Source organism: Ursus arctos, unplaced genomic scaffold, assembly GCF_023065955.2.
Source record: "Ursus arctos isolate Adak ecotype North America unplaced genomic scaffold, UrsArc2.0 scaffold_14, whole genome shotgun sequence".
Lineage (NCBI taxonomy): Eukaryota > Metazoa > Chordata > Mammalia > Carnivora > Ursidae > Ursus > Ursus arctos.
Genome location: NW_026622808.1, coordinates 9,173,210 through 9,194,300, shown reverse-complemented (window position 1 = coordinate 9,194,300; position 21,091 = coordinate 9,173,210). Strand labels below are relative to the sequence as shown.

The 21,091-nt window shown below is 54.9% G+C and overlaps 1 protein-coding gene across 11 annotated transcripts in view; it reads right to left on the bottom strand.

Moving 5' to 3' along the window:
- The window catches only part of MYH10 (myosin heavy chain 10), a 123,749-nt gene that overhangs the window by 5,589 nt on the left and 97,069 nt on the right, over positions 1-21,091 (bottom strand). For all 11 annotated transcript variants that reach the window (XM_044391734.3, XM_057311324.1, XM_057311325.1 and 8 more), the window contains 12 exons: positions 19,897-20,068; positions 18,679-18,891; positions 15,379-15,523; positions 13,928-14,134; positions 11,885-11,989; positions 10,707-10,859; positions 10,079-10,327; positions 9,614-9,826; positions 7,623-7,835; positions 6,357-6,518; positions 2,940-3,068; positions 296-384 (listed from right to left, as the gene is read on the bottom strand). In XM_044391734.3, coding sequence (XP_044247669.2) covers positions 296-384; positions 2,940-3,068; positions 6,357-6,518; positions 7,623-7,835; positions 9,614-9,826; positions 10,079-10,327; positions 10,707-10,859; positions 11,885-11,989; positions 13,928-14,134; positions 15,379-15,523; positions 18,679-18,891; positions 19,897-20,068 — 2,050 coding nt within the window. The remainder of the gene's footprint in view (positions 1-295; positions 385-2,939; positions 3,069-6,356; positions 6,519-7,622; positions 7,836-9,613; positions 9,827-10,078; positions 10,328-10,706; positions 10,860-11,884; positions 11,990-13,927; positions 14,135-15,378; positions 15,524-18,678; positions 18,892-19,896; positions 20,069-21,091) is intronic.

The following is a 21,091-nucleotide window of genomic DNA, read 5'->3' as shown; positions in this document are numbered from 1 at the left end:
TGAGTTCCAGACATCGTGCCTTCACACCTAGTCCACATGGGAGTGACTGACACGGGGAGGTGTGACCTGCAGGGTGGTGTGGCCAGCCAGCAGCAAGGCGGGTTGGAGGCCCAGATCTTGTGCTCGTCTTCCCAGACTTGGAACAGATGAGCAAATCAGCTCCTGACTTCTAGATGCCGGACAGCGTGGCCTTCCCGGGGTGGTGGGAGAGCCCCAAGGGGCACAGACCACGGGTGCCCGAGAAGACAGGTGGTCTCTAGCCCCCCACAGGCCCCCCCGCAGCCGGGAGACTCACTTGCCAGAGGCGCTGTTGGCGATCTCGTCCGCCAGCTCGTCTCTCTCCTGCTCAGCATGGCGGCGTGCTCGCTCGGACGAGGCCAGTTCCTGAGGAAGAGGAGACTGGGATTAATCGGACTGTCCTGTCGGCTGCAGCCGCCTGGCGTGTCCCATAGACAGTCTGGGGACGGGGGAGCATCGAGGCCCGGGAAACACGGCAGCTGTGTGGACAGTCGGGGTCACAGCTCCTGTGGGGGTTGGGGGGGCGAGAGTGAGCCCTTGGGCTAGCTAAACAGGGCCTCTTTCTTGAAGGGAGTCAGGCTCCGCGGCTGGGCGGGTGGCACCAGCACACCGGGCAGGGCGAGGGGACGGCTCCGGGCTGGCCAGTCCTCTGTGGGAAGAACTGCCTGTGGCAGCTTTTCCACACATTTCTTCAGGAAGAGGACTTGCCACGGGAAGCAGGCAGGGCGCATTTCTCACCCCACCTGGTGAAGACGGAGAGGACAGAGTGTAAGGGCCGCACCCCTGCCCGCAGGGTAGGGGGGGAGGTGACCTGCCAAGTCCTAAGGCTGCTCGACAGCAGAGAACCAGGCCTCTGACTCCTCCCTGTCCGGCCGGCCCTTCCGAGAGAGGCCGGTGGAACAGGGCTGCGCACAGAGCTCGCCCGGGTGCCTGGCACGTGCGTGCACGTCTCACGCTAGTGCGCGGGATGCAGGCGAGAGGCCCAGGTTCCAGCACACACAGCCCTCATGCGGGGGACAGAGCGAGCCCAACTGCCAGGGCGGCCGGCAGAATGCTCTGGGCCGGACCCAAGGGCCTCTGCCTAACAAGCACCGTGTGAGCGTCAGCTCGACCCTCTGGCCTCCGGTGCCCCATCGTCCTGCGCCCAGCCAGGGGCCCTTCGTGTCCACTGCTGGGTGTGCTGCACAGGCTGGGGGCCCCACGGGAGAGAGGGGGGAGCCTGGGGCCTACGAGTCGAAGAACAGAGGGGCCTGAAGGGAGGACAAAGAGAGAGATGGAGAGAAGGGCAGGGCTCGCTTTCCGGGGGCCGGGGGAGGTCTGTTCTCCCTAATGCAACAGTCCCTTGTCTGAGGCCTGAAATGAACACTGTCTGACGAGGCTGGGAGGGCGCCGGGCTGCAGGGAGCACACTTGGGTAGGTGGGTAGCGCCCCGGCTCCCAGAGTCCCGACACCTTTGGGCGTAGTCCCGTCAGCTGCACGAACCACACGGGTCCTTTTAAGCACATGTGGAGCATTTTTAAAGACTGACTACATTCCAGGCCCTGAAGCTGCTCTGCTCTCAGCATTCCTACCCATGATGCAAAACAGAAATCAACGACAAAAAACAAAAAACCTCCCCAAAACCAAACTTCACACATTTGGAAACTTAAACTATACTTTTAAAATTATTTATGGAATAATGAAGAAAGCATCATCGAGACTAGAAAAATGAAGAACTAGGGGTCTGGGTGGCTCAGTCGGTGGAGTGGCCGACTCTTGGTTTCACGTCAGGTCATGAGCTCAGGCCCTGTCGGGCTCCACACTCAGCAGAAGTCTGCTTAAGAGTCTCTCCCTCTGCCCCTCGCCCCTCTCGAGTGCTCTCTAGAATAAATAAAATCCTTAAAAAAAAATTTAGAACTTAAATGGCAACGAGAGCCCAGCATTTTTGCCGGACACAGTGAACAGGACTTTGAGGGGACTTCATCGTGTTCTCAGAGCAGAATCAGACGAGAGAAAAGCCTGAAGGTCAATGAGTGTGCAACTCAAACAGTCAGAAAAAAATCCGAAGGAAATAAAAACCGGAGCAAAAACAGTCCACGAAACAGAAAAGGATCCACAGCAAGAGCTGCCTCTGGGGTCTGCTCAGTGTTACTCGCCTGGTCTTCAGTTCCTTCTCCATTCCTGACACCAAGTGCATTCCCTCCCTCCTCGCAAGCTCTACCCCCCATCTGTAGCTGTCTTTGCTAACACCGAAGCCAGCATTTCTAGGTGGGGGTTTGGGAGTTTCCTTTTTTCATATTAACTGGTAATAACTTTAACTGAAGTTGGCCCTGTCTTTCTAGGTTGCAGTAAGTTTTGATCGCCGTTCATGCAGCGATGTGTGCGCACCGAGCACGTGCCGTTCCTGTGGGGCACGCTAAAGCCGTTAACACAGAGTACGTATTCAGGTGTGCCCCCCGCTGCTAGAACCCCAGACCCTAGGTAACCATTCATCAGCCCCTCTTCCGGAGAACTTGCAGAAGAGAAATGAAAGAATGGATCGCAAGATGATTCACTGAGGAACTCGATGAAACCTACATCTCTCCTTGTAAGTATCACACGCGTGGTGCTTCTGTATAAAACAAGGCACCCTGAGAACGCTACCATCGGAGCTGAATGCTCCTGACGCTTGCCAACATTATTAAACACCACTGCCTTTTCTCACACGTGGAACGAGGCTGACCCGCCCCTCGGCCTCTGGCCAGGCAGAGGGATATACACACAGCAGCGTCGAATGTGACCAGCGAGCCCTGCTGCTGTACCGAGGCAGTAAGATGGTCCAGCGCCTTATCTAAAAATGGGTCGTGAAGTTATTCTAGGCCACCAAGACAGTAAGATACATTTCTTTGAGAGATTTCAAGGGCCAATATTTCTTGAACAAATGGATGAATAAGTAGACACACCTCCTGCAATTGAAGGATTTCTGCTTCTAGACTCTTCAGTTTCTTTTCACTCTCTTTGGATTGAGCAAAAATTTCATCCCGGGATGCACGAGCTTCTTCTAATTCACGTTGGTAATCCTTCATCTGCGCCTAAGATTAAATAGGGAGAAGGTTTTAGAGTGGTTTTCATAATTAGTTTTTAAACCTATCTTTTCCAGATCATAATAGTAATGTCCAGCCATTGAGAATAGAAATATACATGGAAATGACAAAGGTATCACATGAAAACATTTAGAACAATATCTCTTATGAACACGGATGCAAAAATCCTCAAGAAATCCAACAGATTATGAACACAGGGGCAAAGTGAATCCCTCAGCATATAACAAGAATTATACCCGCTGTGCCTTTATACGTCATTCTACCCAACACCCAGTGGGTGCATCTGAGGAATGCAGGGTTAATCTGAAACCCGAAAATTGAATTAATGTAGCCACAGGATCATCTCGATAAATGCAGAAGGAGCACTGGATAAAACCTAACGCCCTTTCATTATAAAAACATTTAAGAAAATGAATGAGAGGAGACTCCCTCAACTCTGGTAAAGGCAGCCGTGAAAAACCAATAGCTAACATCCTAGTTAAGGTCAGAAGGTTGAATGCTTTCCCCCTAAGACCAGCGACGAAGCAGGAATGTCTGACTTTGCCACTTCTGTTTAATGCGGGTGTGGAGATTCTAGTCAGAGCAATTACACCAAGACAAGAACAAAAAAAGGACATCCAGATTAGAAAGGCTTTAAGCAAAAATAACCAGCTTTTTCTGCTGCTGCTATGACCTGGTATATTGAACACCTTAAGGAATGTACCTTAAGAATAAACGAGTTCAGCAAGGTTATAAGATACAAAAATCAATTGTTTCCATACACGATAAACATCCCCCAAATTAGGAAAGCAATCACCCTTATAAGCATCAAAAACAATAAAACATTTAGGCATAAATTTATACATGACTTGCATACCCAAACTACCAACTATCACATGGCTGGGAAGAGAGCTGCTAAATCAGTGGAGACCCCGTCCTGTTCATGCACTGGAACAACACCGTTAAGACGGTGGTCCTCTGCAACTGGTCTAAGTCCACACATTGTCAAAATTCAAGCTGGCTTCCCCTCCCCCTCATTACAGAAATTGACAAGTTGATCCTAAAATTCATACGGAATTGTAAGGAACCCAGAATAGTACACAATCTTGAAAAAGAAGAAAAAAGCTAGAGACGTCACACTTCCCAATTACAGAACGTATACAGCCGCAGCAATCGAGAGTGTGGTACCGGCATAAGAAAAGACCTATGGATCAACGGACTAGAACAGAGTCCAGAAACAAACACAGACATTGATGGTCAGCTGATTTTTAACAGGAGTGCCCAGACAATTCAATGGGGGAAAGAAAGGACAACAAGATTTCCATACCTAAAAGAATGAGGCTGGGTTTATACATCAAAAACCATACCATAAAAATTAACTCTCAATGGACTTAAAATAATCCCAAAGTATAAAATTCTTAGGAATATATCTTTTCATGATCTCGGATTAGGCAATAGTTCACACAGATCTGATAACAAAAGCACCAGAAACATAAGAAGAAATAAGCTGGACTCCCATCAAAATTAGAAAATTTGTACCGTACACCATACCACCGAGCGAATGAACAGACCAGACTAGAAAATGGAAGAAAATATTTGGAAATCTTCTATCTTACAAGAAGCATCCGGAATACATACAGAAATGTCACAACTCCATTATTAAAGAGAACTTAGTTAGCCGAGGATTGAAAGAGATGTTTCCTGGATAAGATAACGGCCAATCAGCAAATGGAAAGATGTTCATCACTGGTCATCAGGGAAATGCAGTTCAAAGCTACAGTGAAATGCCACTTCCCACCCATGGGGATGACTGTGAAAGATGGCTGATGGCAGATACTGGTGAGGACGCAGAGAAACTGGAATCCTCACGCACAGCAAAACGGGACCATCGCTGTGGAACGGGCTGGAGTTCCTCAGAGTTAAACAGAATTACCACAGAGCCTGCACTTCCACCCTAGGTACGTATATACCGAAGAACTGAAAGCACACGTCCACACAAACGTTCGTGAACGTTCATAGCAGCGTGATCCGCAGTAGCTGAGAAGTACTAATTCAGGCTACGGCACGAGGAACCTTGAAAACACGGAAGGGGGAAGGAAGGCAGCTGTAAGCCACATAGGTTACGATTCCGTTTACAAGACGTGTCCAGCAGACGCAAATCTATAGACACGGAAAGTAGACTCGTGGGTGATGAGCGCTGGACGTGGCAGATAGCGGGGAGTGGTGGCTAACGGGTGCGTGGTTTCTTTTAGAGGGAACCCAAGTGTCCGAACGTAGTGGTGATGTTTGTACAACCCTGTGAATACACTAAAAAACACTGAAAATACTTTAAATCGGTTAAGCTGCGTGGCCTGTGAATCCCATCTCCATGCAGCTGGTACATAAATAAAATCAATGTCGCGTATGTTCTCTACAATGTGCTTCGTAACTTGTGTAATTAACGCGTCAAAATAAGGGCCTTGTACTTAGCTTTTTAGAAAAGTCTAAGGAAGCACATAAGTTACTCCTAAACCTGTCGCCCAGGATTGACTTTTCCTCTTAACCTTTTCCTGAGTATGTCTGTCCGTCTACCTGTCTTGTACACGGACATCTACCCACGTGTGTGGCCGTGAACGAAGCTGCCTGCGCTGTCTTCCTCCTTCCGGCCCCATCACTGCGTCGTCATCCCCAGCGTCACACTTCAGCTACGATCTTTGTGTACAAATAGTTCTTCTCATGGCGGTATTTTGTTAGCACACATTCTTGAGATGTGGAATCATCACGGTCAAAAGAATGGACATTTCCTAGAGCTTTTACCCTAACCGACTGATCCCCACCCCCAGAGAAGTGGGAGAGGGCCCAAGAACCCGGAGTCCTAGAAATCCCCTTGACACGGTGATGGTGACAACTGGCACATCGTTTGAGCAGAAGTGCGGATTAAATCAGACCGGGAGGAGGACTAAAGCCCACGGCCCCGGAGGGGGGCGACCAACGCCGCCTTCCTCTTGGCTGACTCCAGGCTAAGCTAAGCGTCACCAGAGGCTGTCAGAGCCCCGAGAGCGTGATCGCCCTGGCGGATGCTCCCCCTGTTGACCACGCCAGCACCGTCCAAGACTTGCTGGGGGGGGGGGGGGGGGCACATCCTGCAGACACAGGGACGCACTGCCGCCTTCCTGCCTACTGACCCACAGTGCAGCCCAGGGCGACAACCGCACTGCGCTCCCGGGACCCGCGGCCTGTGAGCGCGGCCGGCCAGCAGGGGGTGCCGTGCACCCCACATGGGCGCCCCATGTCCGGCACACACGCGGCCGTACCTACCTGAAGCTTGCGGAGCTGCTTGATCACCTCGTCCCGTGCCTTGTTCGCCGCCTCAATCTGGGCTTCGAGGTCCTTCAGGTCTATTTCCAGTTTCTTCTTAGAAGCCACTGCCAGCGCCCGCTGCTTCCGCTCGTCCTCCAGCTCTGCCTCCAGCTCCCGCACCTGGTGGACGGCATCGGGTTAGGCCTGGCCAGACCCACGTGTGCCCTCGCAGGGACAGGCGGCCTGGCATCGGAGGCAGTGACGCTGTGGCAGCTGTCTGCTGCGGAAAACCACAGGAGCTGAAGTGTGGTCAGAGAGGTCTCTAACATAACGCCTCGCATGCACCATTCCCACGGGCTACCACGGGGGCACGCGGGAAGGCGGAGTCCTTGACCTCAGGCTCATAGCCAAGGTGACGGACACAGGTCACAGCCAGGCGACAATTCTTGCAGGGATACTCAAGGGCCTGTGGAGAGGCCCTGCGGCAAGGAGCCGAGGTCTTGGGCCAGGACCCCGGGCTGGGGGGGGGGGGCGGGGGGGCAGCCAGCCTGGTCATGGGTCCTCTGGCCCAAGTCAGGCCCTCAGACGACGCACCCCGCACATCGATTCAGAATTCCAGGCCCACAGAAACTGGGAGCTAAGTGCCGTTGTAAGTCACTAAGTCTGAGGTCATTAGTTACCTAGCAAGAAATGGCTAAAATATTAAATACTCGTGCCACGAAAATAACAAAATAAAACAGATCCCGGGTCCAACACTTGATACCACCAACTCCAAGGGACTGTCACAATACCCACAATTAGTTTTGAAAGTGAACTTATAAATTAGAAATCGGACATACATTCAGGAAAGTATACAAATCTTAAATGCCTGGCAACTTTTTAAAACCAAAAAAAGAATCGTCTGGCTTTTTTCCCTTTGAGGACTGGCTCCGTGAGGAGTTGTGATCTGAACTTCAGAAATGGCGAGTCCCCTCGTCAGCTGCGGATGGCTTCTCTCCCTCACCCACACGTTCAAGACTCCCTGAACTTGAACCTGTGTGTTCTCTGGAGATCCCACCAAAGGCTATCTAATTACTGACAAGTTTCCTGCCTCGTCAGCAATAGTGGGTTTGAGAAACCGGAAGTCAGACACGAGGGCACTGAATTGTGAAGAACAAACGACCGACCGCACTGGTGTTACTCCCACTAACATGTGGTGCCATGAACGAGCAGGGCGCTGCCCCACAACCGGACTTCGAGAACAGGCAGGTTCCTGTTCCCGAGGCCGCGCTCCCTCCGACCCACCTGTTTCACCAGGAGCCGCTTCTTTTCCTCGTTCTGCTCGTCTCTGGTCTGCAGGTCCCTCTCAAACTGCGCCTTCATGGCCTGCATGTTGACCTCGAGGCGAAGCTTGGCGTCTTCCGTGGCCTGAAGTTCATCCTCCAGCTCTTCCAGCTGGGTCCGCATCTCCTCCACCTGCTGCTCCAGGGCCCGCTTGGACTTCTCCAGTTCGTGCACCTACAGCAAGCAGCAGCGGAGCTGACCCGGCAGAGGCACGGACAAGGACGGCCATCTGGGTCCTCTCCCGTCGGAGGCCCCCACGCGGCTCGAAGGCCACTCTGGTCCCTCCTGGGCGGCTTCCCCCACATGTCACACACACCCTAACCTCCCTTGCTGCGGTCTCTGCCACTCCTCATTTTGGAGTGTGCCGTTTGGAGGACAGAACGGAGCTCTTGATTGACACACGCTCCATTAATCACTAAGTTGGTCTCCGATACCCCTGAGCTGAGCGAGCTTTACAAGCCAAAGAACAACGAAACGAGCACAGTGTCAGAGGAACTGGTCTGCTGACTGGCCATCTGCCTGCCGTCTGTGTGTCAAAGGTCCTCCAGGACATCCCGTCTTGCTGTGGAGAAGATGGCCGGGGCCAAAGATGCACGTGGAAACTTCTAAATACTAAGGTGTTAGGTCTGGGAAGCAGGGTGCAGGAGAACAGAGACCTAACCCTTCTCTGGACAAAGATCCCCATCATAGAGATCTACCAGGGTCTCTGGGCCAAGTGCCTCCACCCCACGTCCCCTCCGATCCACCCTGAGACACCCTTCAGGCAGCGGGCGCCGTATTTCCCCTTTGGGGCTCACAGGGGCAGCGGGAGGCAGGGCGTGAGGAGGCCCTGGTGTCTGCGCAGCGTCTGGTGCTTCTTAGGCACAAAAGAAATGTCTGTGGAACGAATGTGTGACTGTTGATCATTCTAGCGAATGACTGCTACGAACAAGAAAGCAACAGGGCACCTGGCTGGCACAGCTGGGGGAGCGTTTGACTCTCGATCTCGGGGTCGTGGCTTCGAGCCCCATGTTGGGCGGAGAGCTTACTTGATTAAAAAAAACACCCCCAAACAACGAACGCAACTGTGGCGTTCTTGCTCTGCATTTCCCTGTGTAATCATGGCTGTCTCTGCTCTGGGTGGCCTCCTGCCTGTGGCGCTGGGGCCCTGGGCACCAGGTTGCTGGAGACCCAACAGGAAGGTAGGATGGTCTTCCCTCCTTTGTGAGGGGGCCAGAGCACCCACATCTACGAAAACGAGACTTCAGCTTTTCAAAGTGCATGTGCCATAGCTTCATGAAACGGGGGCCGTGTCCTGTCCATCGGGCAGATGACAGAACGTGGGCTGGAGAGGAGGTAAAGTGGCTTCTCCTGCTGAGAACGGAGGCTGGGGGAAGAGCTGAGCCCCAGGCCTGGCTTCGCCATCCCCCACACCTCATGCACCTAAGGGAGGGGCGTGGGGCACATAAAAATCATCACAGTTCTCGAGGACTGTGTATGCGGTGAAAGGACCGTATCGTAGAAATCTCCAGACCGTGAATGACTCCGCAGAGCGTCTGAAGCCTTCTGAGAAAACGAAGGGTCTCAACCAGGAAAGCTGGGGTCAGGGAGAGCTGCAGGTGCCTCCGGCCCCCCATCTGAGCAGCCCTCGCGGTACTTGTGTTTGGTGACTACTTGCGACTCGGGCCGAGGACATCCCTTCTTCAGCGTCCCCCGCCAGGACGCAGGGGAGGGCGGGGAGGGCCCGTGAAGGCCTCAAGGCCTCCCCACCTGTCAGTGCTGCCATGAGAACTACGAGAACCGACAACCGCAGAGAATCTGACAGCTTCTCCCCGGAGACGTCACCCCCCACCCCCCCCGGACCACTTCGCGGTTGGGTGAGGCCTCCCCGGGTCCCTCAGGCGCTTGTGGGCAGTCACCTGCCCACCCACCCCCCCCCCCCCCGCCCCGGAATGGTCCCCGGGGCTACTCACGTTCTTCCCCACGTCATCCTTGGAGCTCATCAGGTCTTCCATGTCTGCCCGCAGCTGCTTGTTCTGTCTCTCAAACTCCTCCTTGGCCTCCAGCGCCTCCTCCAGGGCCCGCGCCAGGGACAGGGCTTTGGTCTCCTTCTCTCTGGCCTCAGCTTCCGCGCGGTCTCGCTCTTCCGCGTAGCGGGCGGAGATGTTCTTCTCTTCCGCTAACAGCTACGGGGCGGGAGGCACCGGGTTACTACGAACGATGGAGAACCACGTCTCCCCGCGGTGTGTCTGACTCGCTGCTAAGCACAGCACCGGGACATGAGGGGCGTTCTCTTTCTTTTTTCTCCTTTTCTAACTTTTTATAGATACATGCGGCTTTCAACTGAGATTATTGTAACCCAAAAACCACCAAAGCCAGGAGGAGACGGGATGTGTTGCCAGACCTGAGCCTGGGACACAGGGACGCGGAGGACCCACCTGGTCAAACTTCTTCTGCTTCTTCTCCAGGTTGGAGGCGATCTGGCGCTGGTGGTCCAGGTCCACCGTCAGGTCATCGAGCTCCTGCTGCAGGCGGTTCTTGGTCTTCTCCAGCTTGTCGTAGGCCAGAGCCTTCTCCTCCAGGCGCTGGCCCAGCGCCTCCACGTCCTTCAGGAGCTTCTTTCTGGCTTCTTCCAGACTCTCGATTGTTCCTAAGTCGTCATCTACCTTCTTCTTGGTATCCGTGAGCTAGGTTTTACAGGAAGAGAGATCCGCGTCAAACAACCCCATTGATGTTTACAGGGGAGGAATAAAGAGGAAAGTGAGTTCGAGATCAACACTGTGTGATTTTGAGCAAATGAACCTGAGACTGAAACTGAATTTCTCAGCCAATAATCCACAAAGGGATGATTGGTTTGAATAGTGGACACGGTCCTAGGGCTTTATTTTAAACGCTTCCGGTACCCTAAGAGCCCACGCAGCATCAGCATGTGGCTGGGTCAAGGGAAAAACCTGACTTCACGGGCTCAGTTTAGTTCGACCCAGTTAACTGTCCCCAGTGCGGCTGAGACGACGCAGCGCCGCAGGGCCATCCAGGCCGATGCGGCTTCCGGGGGGGCACGCGCACCTGGGACTGCAGGGCCAGCACTTGTTTCTCCAGATTCTTCCTGGCCTCCTCCTCCTCCTCCTGCTGCTCCTGGAGACCATTCTTCTCCTCCTCCAGCTGCCGGATGCGGCTGCTCAGGTTCAGCTTCTGACGAGTCTCCTCCTGGAGAAGCTCCTGTTTGCATGCACGACAGGTCAACGCTGGGTTACATCAGGCGCCAAAACAAAACCACTTACACACACAGCAGGGCACCTCGGCGTGTGAGCAATACCCAGGGACGTTAAGCAGCGGAAAAGACTCAGAAACACACACGATACTTTTACAAACGCTCCTAACAGATACTGCTTTACGCTGGTCGTCGAGGAATGGCAGCCCCGTCCACGCAGGGGCCCAGCCTGCCGCCCTTCCTGCATCTCCACACTTCGGCAGGCCTTCCTCTCTGCTCCCCTGGCCCCCGCTTAGTTCAGGCACTTGGCATTTCTCATCATGATCCCTGCAGGGATCAGGCCACCCATCCACGGTCTGTCCTTTATACTTTCTGCCAGACTCATTTTCCTAAAGTGTCAATGCAAACGTGTCTTTCCTGTCAGACTTGAAAGTTTTCAAAGGCATGCAGGGGGCTTTCTGTGCTGACCACGATGTGCCTTGCACAGTGAAAGCCCCAATTACGCCGACCTTGTTTGTATCCCCAGCACCTAGGAAATGCACGTTCCCATAAAGTTAGAAAATTTAATACAAAGATGTAGAAGTCCAAGAAAAAAAGCACTACACTATTTTCACATTGGAGTCCTCATCCTGACTTCTCTTGGACTTGAAGACATTCCCAAGGAAGGTTTCGATACGAGATTTAACAAGCTTCAACCTATCCTTTTACGGTAGAGACTCTTTGTGAGGTCAGGGTCATGGAATTTCAGCCAAAACAATCTCAGTGCAAACGGCCAGCGATGCTTGAGCGCACGGTAGGACGGCTGCTTGAGCCGCATCCCAGGCTGCCCGCATGCCCGCCGACAGGGACCAAGGGCTCTGCGTCCAGGCACGAGCTTCAGAGTTCCTGAGCAGCGAGGCCCGCCACAGAGCAAGACGGTTCAAAATAAGAGCACAGCATAAAGTCAGAGATGACCAGAAAGCCATCCTGGGACCAGCTTGAAGATTCGAGACATGGCAGAGCTGCCATCAGGGGCCCTCACCCCCCCGATTACCTGTGTGTCCTGTAGCTGAGACTCGAGACTAGCTGCGTCCTTAGCAAACTTAATACCCTTCTTCTCTGCTTCTTCCAGAAGACTTGAGACATTGTCCAGTTCATTCTGCGAGGAGTTCAAGATTCAGACTCACCACTCTTAAACGCACACAAACAGAGCAGTACTCGGGGGCGGGGGGTGATCCTGCAACTGCCAAACCCAATTAAGGAAGACTCCCATCACGGAGGGTCTGCCGCCCCTCAACAGCCCCAGCCGCCATGGGACAACTTCAGAGTCTCTACTGAAAGGATGGGGTCGATGAGAACGGTGGAGCCCACACGCGCAGTGGGGTTCTCCTAACTCCGGTTTACCATCTTGTTTTATCCTGAAGGGACAGAAAGAACACTCAATCCTCCCAGGAATTGCTGTGTTGCCTGGAGAGGCTCTGAGATCAGGTGTTGTGTTTTGGTCCTTTTCCACACTAAGACGCATTAACCCTGTGCTGGGGCAGGGGCAGTACGTTCATATTCTCGTAGAACTTGAAAACTTTATTACAGAGATTCAAAGAAGTTCACCTCCTAGTATTTAGTTTAAGAGCTTAAAAAATCTGGTGGTGTATATTTATCATGAATGTTCAGCTATTTCCTATGGTCAGATTTCATGACTAATGTGGTAACCCCCCCCCAACCCCCATGGTATAAGACCTTTTGTAATCTTTCCTCAGGGACAGTGGGGCCCCCTTCACTCTGGTTTGTCCCCCGGTCATATTAGCAAAGGGGAGGCGCACAGAGGACACATTTATACACGTGACTCCAGCCAATGACATTCTGTGTCTACTCATTTTGGCAACAGCTTCTGGAGAGCCCACGGCTCCGTGGTCTTGGCAACAGCGTGATGGTGAAGGGCTCTGGACGGAGACCTCCAGCCTTCAGCTCTGGCTCCGAGAGCCGCCAGGGGGCGCCAGAGGGCAGCAAGCGCCTCAGCTTCTTTGAGGCTCCCAGACTCACCCAGGGGGCGGTGTGAGGATGGACAGGGAGAACGCCCACAGGGAGCCGGATGTAGGCTCAGCTCACCTCCCCGCCACACATACGGTAACGCGTGATGACAGTTACTAATACTGTTTATCACCTTCTCTTTTGAGAACACACACGTTACTGCAGGACGCATGTGCAGGAAAGAGTTAACAGAGGAGGCTGGAGACTGCTCTCCTTAGAAGGGCCTGCTTGCTAAGTTGGCTCGTGGCAGGCATCCGGGAACTTAGATTTCCAGAAAGCACCCACCTTTCCCTAAAATAGAAAGGCTCACTGTGCCGAGGTGGCTTGTGCAGACACGGTGCGTTACGCTGAGCACCTGCTTCCCTTCTGGGATCTGAAACTCTGGCGTGTGTCAGGCGGAGGGTCCTACAGAAGCAGCCCCCCACCAAACGGCTGGGCAGGCTCCACGAGCTTCCCCGGGAGACCGCACTCCTCGCGGACTGTTGCAACTCGCTCCTGGAGGAACGGGGCGCTGGGAAGGCCTGCCTGCGAGAGGACTGCTGGGAGCTCGCACCCGGCGTCCTCAGGGGCCCCCACCTTTCCCCTTTATCCTTTCACTGTCAGAACTACGGCCGGGAGCAGGACCGCGCTGCGTCCTGGGAGTGGGCGCAGTGAGTCACTGAACCGCGGGGCGGTTCTGGGTGTCTGACAGCGCAGCAATACAGAACGTACATCTCTCCCCACCCACAAATCTTCATCTGCTGGAGCGCTTTTCCTGGCTGTATACAAGTCCATCCTGACCTGAGCTGAAATCAAGAGTTGGATGTTTAACCCTCTGAGCCTCTCAGGTGCCCCTAATTTTTACTGTTTTTAAAAATGGTATTTCTTTAAGTTCTCTCTACACCCAGCGTGGGGCTTGAACTCACGACCCCGCGATCAACAGTCCCGTGCTCCTCTGGCCGAGCGGCCTGGTGCCCTCATGCCGTCTACTCTTCACGTAAGCGTTACTGAACGAGCCAGGGATTCTGGAAGGGCGTGCTCACCGCAGGGGCCCCGTCCAGGGCCCAGTGCCACGCTGCCCGGGGCTTACCTGGAGCTTGTTTGCTTTCTCGGCCAGCTCCACGCGGAGTCTGTCTCCTTCCGACACCTTGGCGTGGAGCTCCTGCACCTGCGCGTCGAGCTTCTTGCGCTTGTGCTCGGACTCGGCCTTGACCTGCTGCAGCACCTTCACCTCGCACGCCAGCTCCTTGTTGTCCGTCTCCAGGCCCTGCTTGTTCTTCTCCAGATTCGCTTTGAACTAGGAGGCAAGGGAAGAGATGTGCTGCTATTTTTAGAACACTCCATACAAGGCACTGCTTTTCTATCAGTGGGATCGCGCCCGATACGTGGTCTGCCTTCAGCGTCTGGATGAGAACCTCTGTTCTCCTTGGAGGGTGAAGTCCCTACAGCGGAGCACCCCGGCACACGCTGCCTTGGGGAGGAGACCCAGGTACATAGGGGCTCACTGCACCGTGGACTTTATCCTTGTCAGTGCAGCATGGGGGTGACACATGGGGGGGGGGATATCCACGTTACCCTTGGTGTAAGACACGTTCTGTTAATTAAGAGAATTATTTTTAATAAGGAGCTGTGAGTCTTGTTGCTGGGGCGAGACTAACACGGGTGCATCAGACGAGGGCACACATGTTGGTGCAAGGGGATCACAGCAGGCTGGCCGGCTGCAGGGGTCACCCCGGGAGGACCCAGGCCTGGGGACGGGCCTTTGAGGCTGTGCAGTTGGGGGTTCCGTGGGGGCTCCGGGGCCAGACTCCCTGGCTTCTCTCTCCCTTGCCGCTTACTGGCTGTGCGACCCTTCGGTAATCTCCAAACCCCGGGGGCAGAATCCACCCCACAAAGTTGTAGTAAAAGCCAAAGGTAACACATGTCGAATACTCGGTGTGGTGACGGATGCACATGGATATCAACGTCCCGTCAGGGCTGCTTTGTGAGTGCACGAATCAGAAGGTGGCTCGTGGCTGGGTGGGGGAGCAAGAGCAGAATGCACGGGGGAGGAGGACGGGGAATAACGAGGAAGACGACTTGTCTGCTCAGGGCTCAGAGGGTGGACAAGATGAAGCACGGTCAGGACGGGAAGCCAGGGTGAGATGGGAGGGGACAGGCACAGTGACACTGCACACAGTGGCCTGAGACAGACCGGGGCGGGGAGGGACGAGGAGGGATGAAGACAGATGGGGGAGGCTAAGGGGCATGGGAACAACCAGCAGGACTCGGGGACTGGCTGGCAGCACGAAAGAGACTTCAGACCCTTCGAGGTTTCTGAGCTCAGTCATCAGAAGGGGACACTGATGGAGGGACACCCTGGGAGAACGTGGGATTTGAGATGGCAGCCGGACCCACCCACTTAACACACACACAAAACCAAGGGCATACAGCTTTTGGTGGTTTGCAGCGCACTTCCTGAAGGGGGGCCCCCCGGAGCTGTGGGCGAGTCGCCCGCGAACACGGACACGTCAGACCTAGGGCGGCCTGTCCCTCACTCACCCGCTTGGCCTGCTCCAGCTGCTCCGACAGCTCCTCCAGGGCCGTGGCGTGCCTCTGTCGCATGTCCTGGATCTGAGCTTCATGGTTCCTCGTCTCCTCCTCCAGAGCCTTCTTCAGCTCTGCCACTTCCTGTTCACGTTTGGTGCTGGACAAACATATTTTTAGAGAAAGAAGCTCAGAATTAGTTGACTGACTAAATCAAATGTACATTTTTAAGGTGCTGTTCTGGTTTTAAATATGCTATCAGCTTTCCCCAGAGTTGACAGACGTGGGCTCAGTTACGGCTCTCATGTTTGCCAATTCTGGGACCTTAAGTTCTTCATCCGCACACGAGAGTCACAGGAGCACCGGTCTCGGAGGCCGCTGTGAGGCTCGCACGTGGGAAGCACTCGGCACAGGGCCTGGCCTGTAACAGCCCTCCGTACATTTGGGATGTCGTTACGGTCACGGAAAATATATTACGTTAATTCCTTTGAGAATTATTTGGCCTGTTATGTTCCAGAAGGCTGCGCGTCCGTTACTGTGATATCGGGAATCCTTCCAGAACAAGCGTGCCTCCCGTTCCCCATGTGACGATCAAACAGTGTAAGGTCTCTACGGGCCTTCAGACTGGTCTGGGCAGCCTGGTTGCCTGGCAGGCCGGGAATCACTTAACACGAGATACCAAAGCGCCCACCACAGAGCCAGCTCACATCTCAGCGAAACTGGAAAAGGTGAATCCCAGAGAGGTTTCAAAAGCTAAGGGGTGGCAAAGGCCCCAGGAGTCAGGACGCTGCGTCCGGATCAAGGCAGGACTCTGACCGTCCTGGGAAGTAGCCACAGCTCACGAACAGCCTCCGAAAACTCCAGCAGGAGACAGCTGAAGGCTGGGAGGAGGGACGGGAAGCCAGAGGCGGGCAGAGGGGCTGCACTCCTGGCTTAGAAGGTCTCCAGAGTTTGGAGGGACAAGAGCCTGAGCTCTGAACGTCCTGAGATGAACGGAGGTCTCCTCTAACCTAAATCTGGGGACTGAAGATCACGTGAGTGTTAAGCGGCTTTCCAGTACTTTTATAATTTGCCGTAACACACGTAGGCTAACCCGAAAGACTGAGGTGGTTTTGCTAAGAAGAGACTTCACAGATCTGTCCATCTGAGCACACAGCTTGGTAAAGACGGAAACCAGCCAGGCAAACCCACGCCGGCTCGGAGCTGTAGGACATCAGGAGTCGGAGCAGGACAGCGACGTGGGGGTGGACCCTGTGCACACATTTTCCTCCCTTTCCCAATGGATGGGGGCCCCGGGGGCTGAGGTCCGCTGTGCCGAGGGGCCCAGTGTCTGCTGGCTCTGGGCTCACAGGCAGCTGGACAGAAGGGATCAGCAAAGATTCTCTGGCTTAGCCGGGCTCAGCCACAAGCTTGCGGGTCAGGCCCCGTTGTCGCAGTCTCCTTGAGAGGAAGGGATCGGTGGGGGGGGTGGACACTGGATGCGAGCGCCGGCCCAGACAGATGGACACCCTCCATCTCGTGACTTTAGCTCGCTCCAGAGAATGATTAGTACTTTGGTGGATGCGACTGCAACTCTCTCTCCTGCTGTCAGAGCATCGTCTCTCTGGTGAAGAGTTCCGCTCCCAACTCCTACTTGGAACCACGAGTCCTAGGAGCCCTTCCCCTTCCCTCCTCCAGGCTGATCAGCCCAACTGCCTCTCGGCTCTCACGGCAAGTCCTACACAGAGTTACGTGCTGAGTCCGCCGAAGGTGTCGGATGTGCCGTGGACGGTTACTTTCCCACGAGCCCTGGGACCCCCCGCCCAGGGGAGAGCCGGCGGGGAGGCAGGGGTCCTTAGGGAAAATGGTGCGCACGGCGCTAACACAGCGGAGCCGCGGGCCGTCGGAAGTCTTCACACAACAGCACCTGTGAGCGCTGTGCTTGTGCAGCCGTGGTTTTAATAAATATGCACGTTGTTTTTTTGTTTTGGGCAAAAGTGAACTCTTGGAAGAAATGATCAGACCTTTTTTTCTATTGTGGCTGAAAGTCCAGCTGAGAACAGATAGTTCAACAAAGTCTAGCTCAGTGGTTTCCAGGGTTTGAAAAGCACGTACATTTTACAGAGAAGACCAGGACTCAACGTTGCTGGAAGCAGAGCTGCTCTGCTGGGCGGGGGAGGGGAGGAAGGCCTGCCTTGGCTCAGACGGGCTCCAGCAGAGGCCCGGCTGTCTCAAGGGACGCGACCTCCGTGTGCAGCTGCAGCCGGGTGCGTTCACGGGCCGAGTCCCTGGCATACTGCTTCTTCACCACTGTTCGCTCCCCTGGCGCCCACAACCTGACCTCCGCCTCCTGGGCAGACCCGTGACGTCACTCTGGCCACACCCCGGGTGAGCTCACCCTTGTCTCCAGAGAATGGCACCCCTGGATTTCCCTCCTGATGGCTCCGGGGCGTCTCCTACCTCTCTGCCCACACCTGTCTTCATAAGGGATTCCCCTTCTGCCCCTGTTTTATTCCAGGCCTTTCCTGAGCTGCCACCTCAGAGCGAGGATAGCCTGGCAGCCGCTGCAGGTGCGTGTACGTGTGTGCGTGCCCGCCTATGCATGCACGCAGCCAGCCACATACAGCAGCCGACCGTGGAAGCCGGAGCCTCGGGGAGGGAGCAGACAGTCAGAAGAGAGCCACGTAGCAACATGGGGGATCCCCAGTAAGTGGCTCACGTGAGCCCCTCTGCCTGGCCTGCTCCCCTGCTTGCTGCTCTAGCTCTCCTGTGACCTCCGGGGGGCTGGTGAGCGGAGGCTTCAGTCCGGGAATCTTCTCTGGCCGCGCGCATCGGTGCCTGGCGGTCGGCTTACTGGTCACACAGCACATGCCTCTGCCCAATGAGCACTTCTGTCTGGGTACCTGCCCTCACCCTTCTTTCCGTCTTTGCAAGTGTGACCGCGTACCTCCCTTCTCATTGGTCTGCCCACCACGGTTTACACCTGCTGGCTCTGCCAGCAGCAGCCCGAGCACGCCTGGCTCTCCCGTCCCTGGAATCCCCTCTCTCTAGGCCTCTCGGTCTGCATACAAGTCCGCTCCGAGCTCTGTGCACCTGCCCCGTGGGATCCCACCCCGCGCTGCACACCTCCGTCTGCTGGTTCACCGCCCACCCCGGACGCGGATTTGTTTCTGACCATGGCTCTTTTGTTCCCGTTCCACCTGCCAGTATTTCTGGAAGGGAGAGAAATGTCCAAAATGACAACAGAAAGGAAACCCCCCACCTCCCAGGGAAGGCCAGCAGGCCCGGAGCATTCCTGCCCGATGCAAGGTGACGCGCCTGCCTCCGGCCACTCACCGGAGCTCCTGCTGAGCCGCGGTGGTGTCCAGGGTGTCCTCCAGCTCGGTTTTCAGAGCCTCCAGCTCCTCACTCAGGTCCCTCTTCTGCTTTTCGGCCTTGTTCCGCGATGCCTTCTCGGACTCGAAGTCTTCCTGTAGCTCGGCGATTTGCGCCTGCAGCTCCCGCACCACCTTGAGAGCGTTGTTCTTGAGCAGCGCCTCGTCGTCCCCCCTGCGAAGACATCCAGAGGGACTGTGTCCGGGCGAACCCCCGCCAAGAGCCAGAGCGGCAGAGCCCCCCCAGAATCGAGCCCCACCCCCTCTCCCAAGGGCACCAATTCTCCGTTAAAAGGAAGGACAGGGTCATTTTCACGACGAGGATATAAGAAAATTTCCTCTCAAGTGAAATGTCAGAAGAACACGGCTCAAAGGTGGCATCCGACACAAACTGTCCGGCCGACGGTGAATCCAAAGATGTTCCTGGAACGCAGGGGAGCCGGAGACACGCCACCCTGACGCCCGGTTCCCCCTCTCCTTCTTGCAGCGCCTCCCTCGGCCCAGTGCTGGCAGAGCTTCTGCCTGGAGTAGCTGGGATATTTGGGGTGAGGGAAGGAGCGCTGGGGGATAGGACAGCCCATGTGGACAGCTATGTTCCTGGATTCTAAGCTCTCACCTCTAAGAGAAAAAGCAGAAAGTCTGCCCAAAGTAAGACCTAACTGTGATAGAGAACTGGAAAGAATTTGTTACGAGATGTACTCGATCATAATAAATCATAAATGGAACTCTTAAGTTCTCTGACCACATAGCCAAGTGGTTATAAATATATTCACTATCCGTGATTTCCATTCTAAAACGGGATGCTTTAAAACTGGAGAACAAATCACACTCTAAGCGTGGGGGTCATCTCTGAAAAGGGATTTGCTCTCTACCTCTAAAACACTCCATGAAATTTATCTCTACTGTACAAAAACCCAAACGTTTGGCATGGTAAAATAATTTCTTCTGGGGTGGATCTCCAGGGACCTCGTGACATGGACTCTGGACTCTACCGTGCGAAGGCCCAGGCTGGTTTACGCGAGCTTCCTGCTGCGCTGACACAAATCAGGACTCCTGGGTTCTCCAGGCACCTCCGTCACACCCACAACGAGACTACATGCCCCCCGCCCGGGTTTCTGTCCCCCCAGATGCGAGACGCTCGGCAGAGAGCACGGCCCAGGGTGACGGGCCGGGGGCAGACCTGGCCAGCGCGCCCTGCAGCTCCTCCTCCTTCTTGGCCAGCTGGACCTTGAGCTCGTCGATCTGCGCCTGGAGCTCGGCGATCTGGTCCTGCAGGTCGGTGGTCTCCCCGTCCAGTTTTCTCTTGGCCTTTTCCAGCTCCTGCCGCGTCTTCTCTTCCTTCTTTAAGCGTTCTGTAAGGCAAGAACCAAGAACCTCTTCAACACCGACGAACAGTGCACAGGACGAACAAATTCAAAATATAAATACCGACTGAAGTTGAAAATCGGCCGTTTGACTCAAAAGCAGGCCGCCACCTTGACACCCCTGTGCCAACAGCCCAGTCATCCGACACACATTAACATCAAATCAGGGTGAGAGAAATCAATGGGAAGATGGAACTTCAGAAAGAAACTGGGGGGGGTGGTGGTTCTAAGGATGTGTCTTTGTGGGAAGTGAGCCCACACGCCTGGAGCGGAAGTGACCCGGGCCCTCTCACCCCGCACCCATCGCTGGGCCCACGTTTGCAGAGGGTTCAGCAGAGGCAAAGGCAGCGTGTGTGACTGCCCGTCACCCCACGCCCCTTCCCCGGGAATCCCTGGCTAGAAACAGGACCGCAGCTCCCAGGCCCTGAGGGAGGGGATGGAGCGTAGGCAGAGGGTCCTGTGATTCCCGCCCTCCCCACCACAGCTCTGTAGGGACTCCTTAACCATGCCAGGGATCCTTCCCTCCCCACGGAGGTCCTCCTAACATTGCGCCGTCTGCCTTGGTGTTCTCCTGCACGACCAGCACACACAGAGGAGGGGACCGAGCATCACAGGCTGATCAGAGCAGGTATATGTGTTGGGTCCTTCCCTAGTGGAAGAACCCCGTACCGGCAAAATTGGCTTATGAAGACCTCTCACTAGCATCCTCTCCCGTCTGTACTAAACAACAAGACAACAAAACCCTGAGTAGGTTCTTAAACGACCCCTTTCTCCCCACCAGGAAAGGAACGCATTGAGAAAGCACGGTTGGGGCCCCGCGGGCACCACGCAGACCCTCACACAGCACCCGGGCATCGAGGGCCGCGCTCCTCCTCCTGCAGTGTAGACACCAGGGTCTGGCTGCCCGACCCAACAGGGGCTTCCGTGCTCTCCCTGAGTCCCACCCTCTCTGTTTCTTTTGCACAAAGCTAGGCTTCATTTTGTAAACATTCCCTTTGCCGTCACCATGCG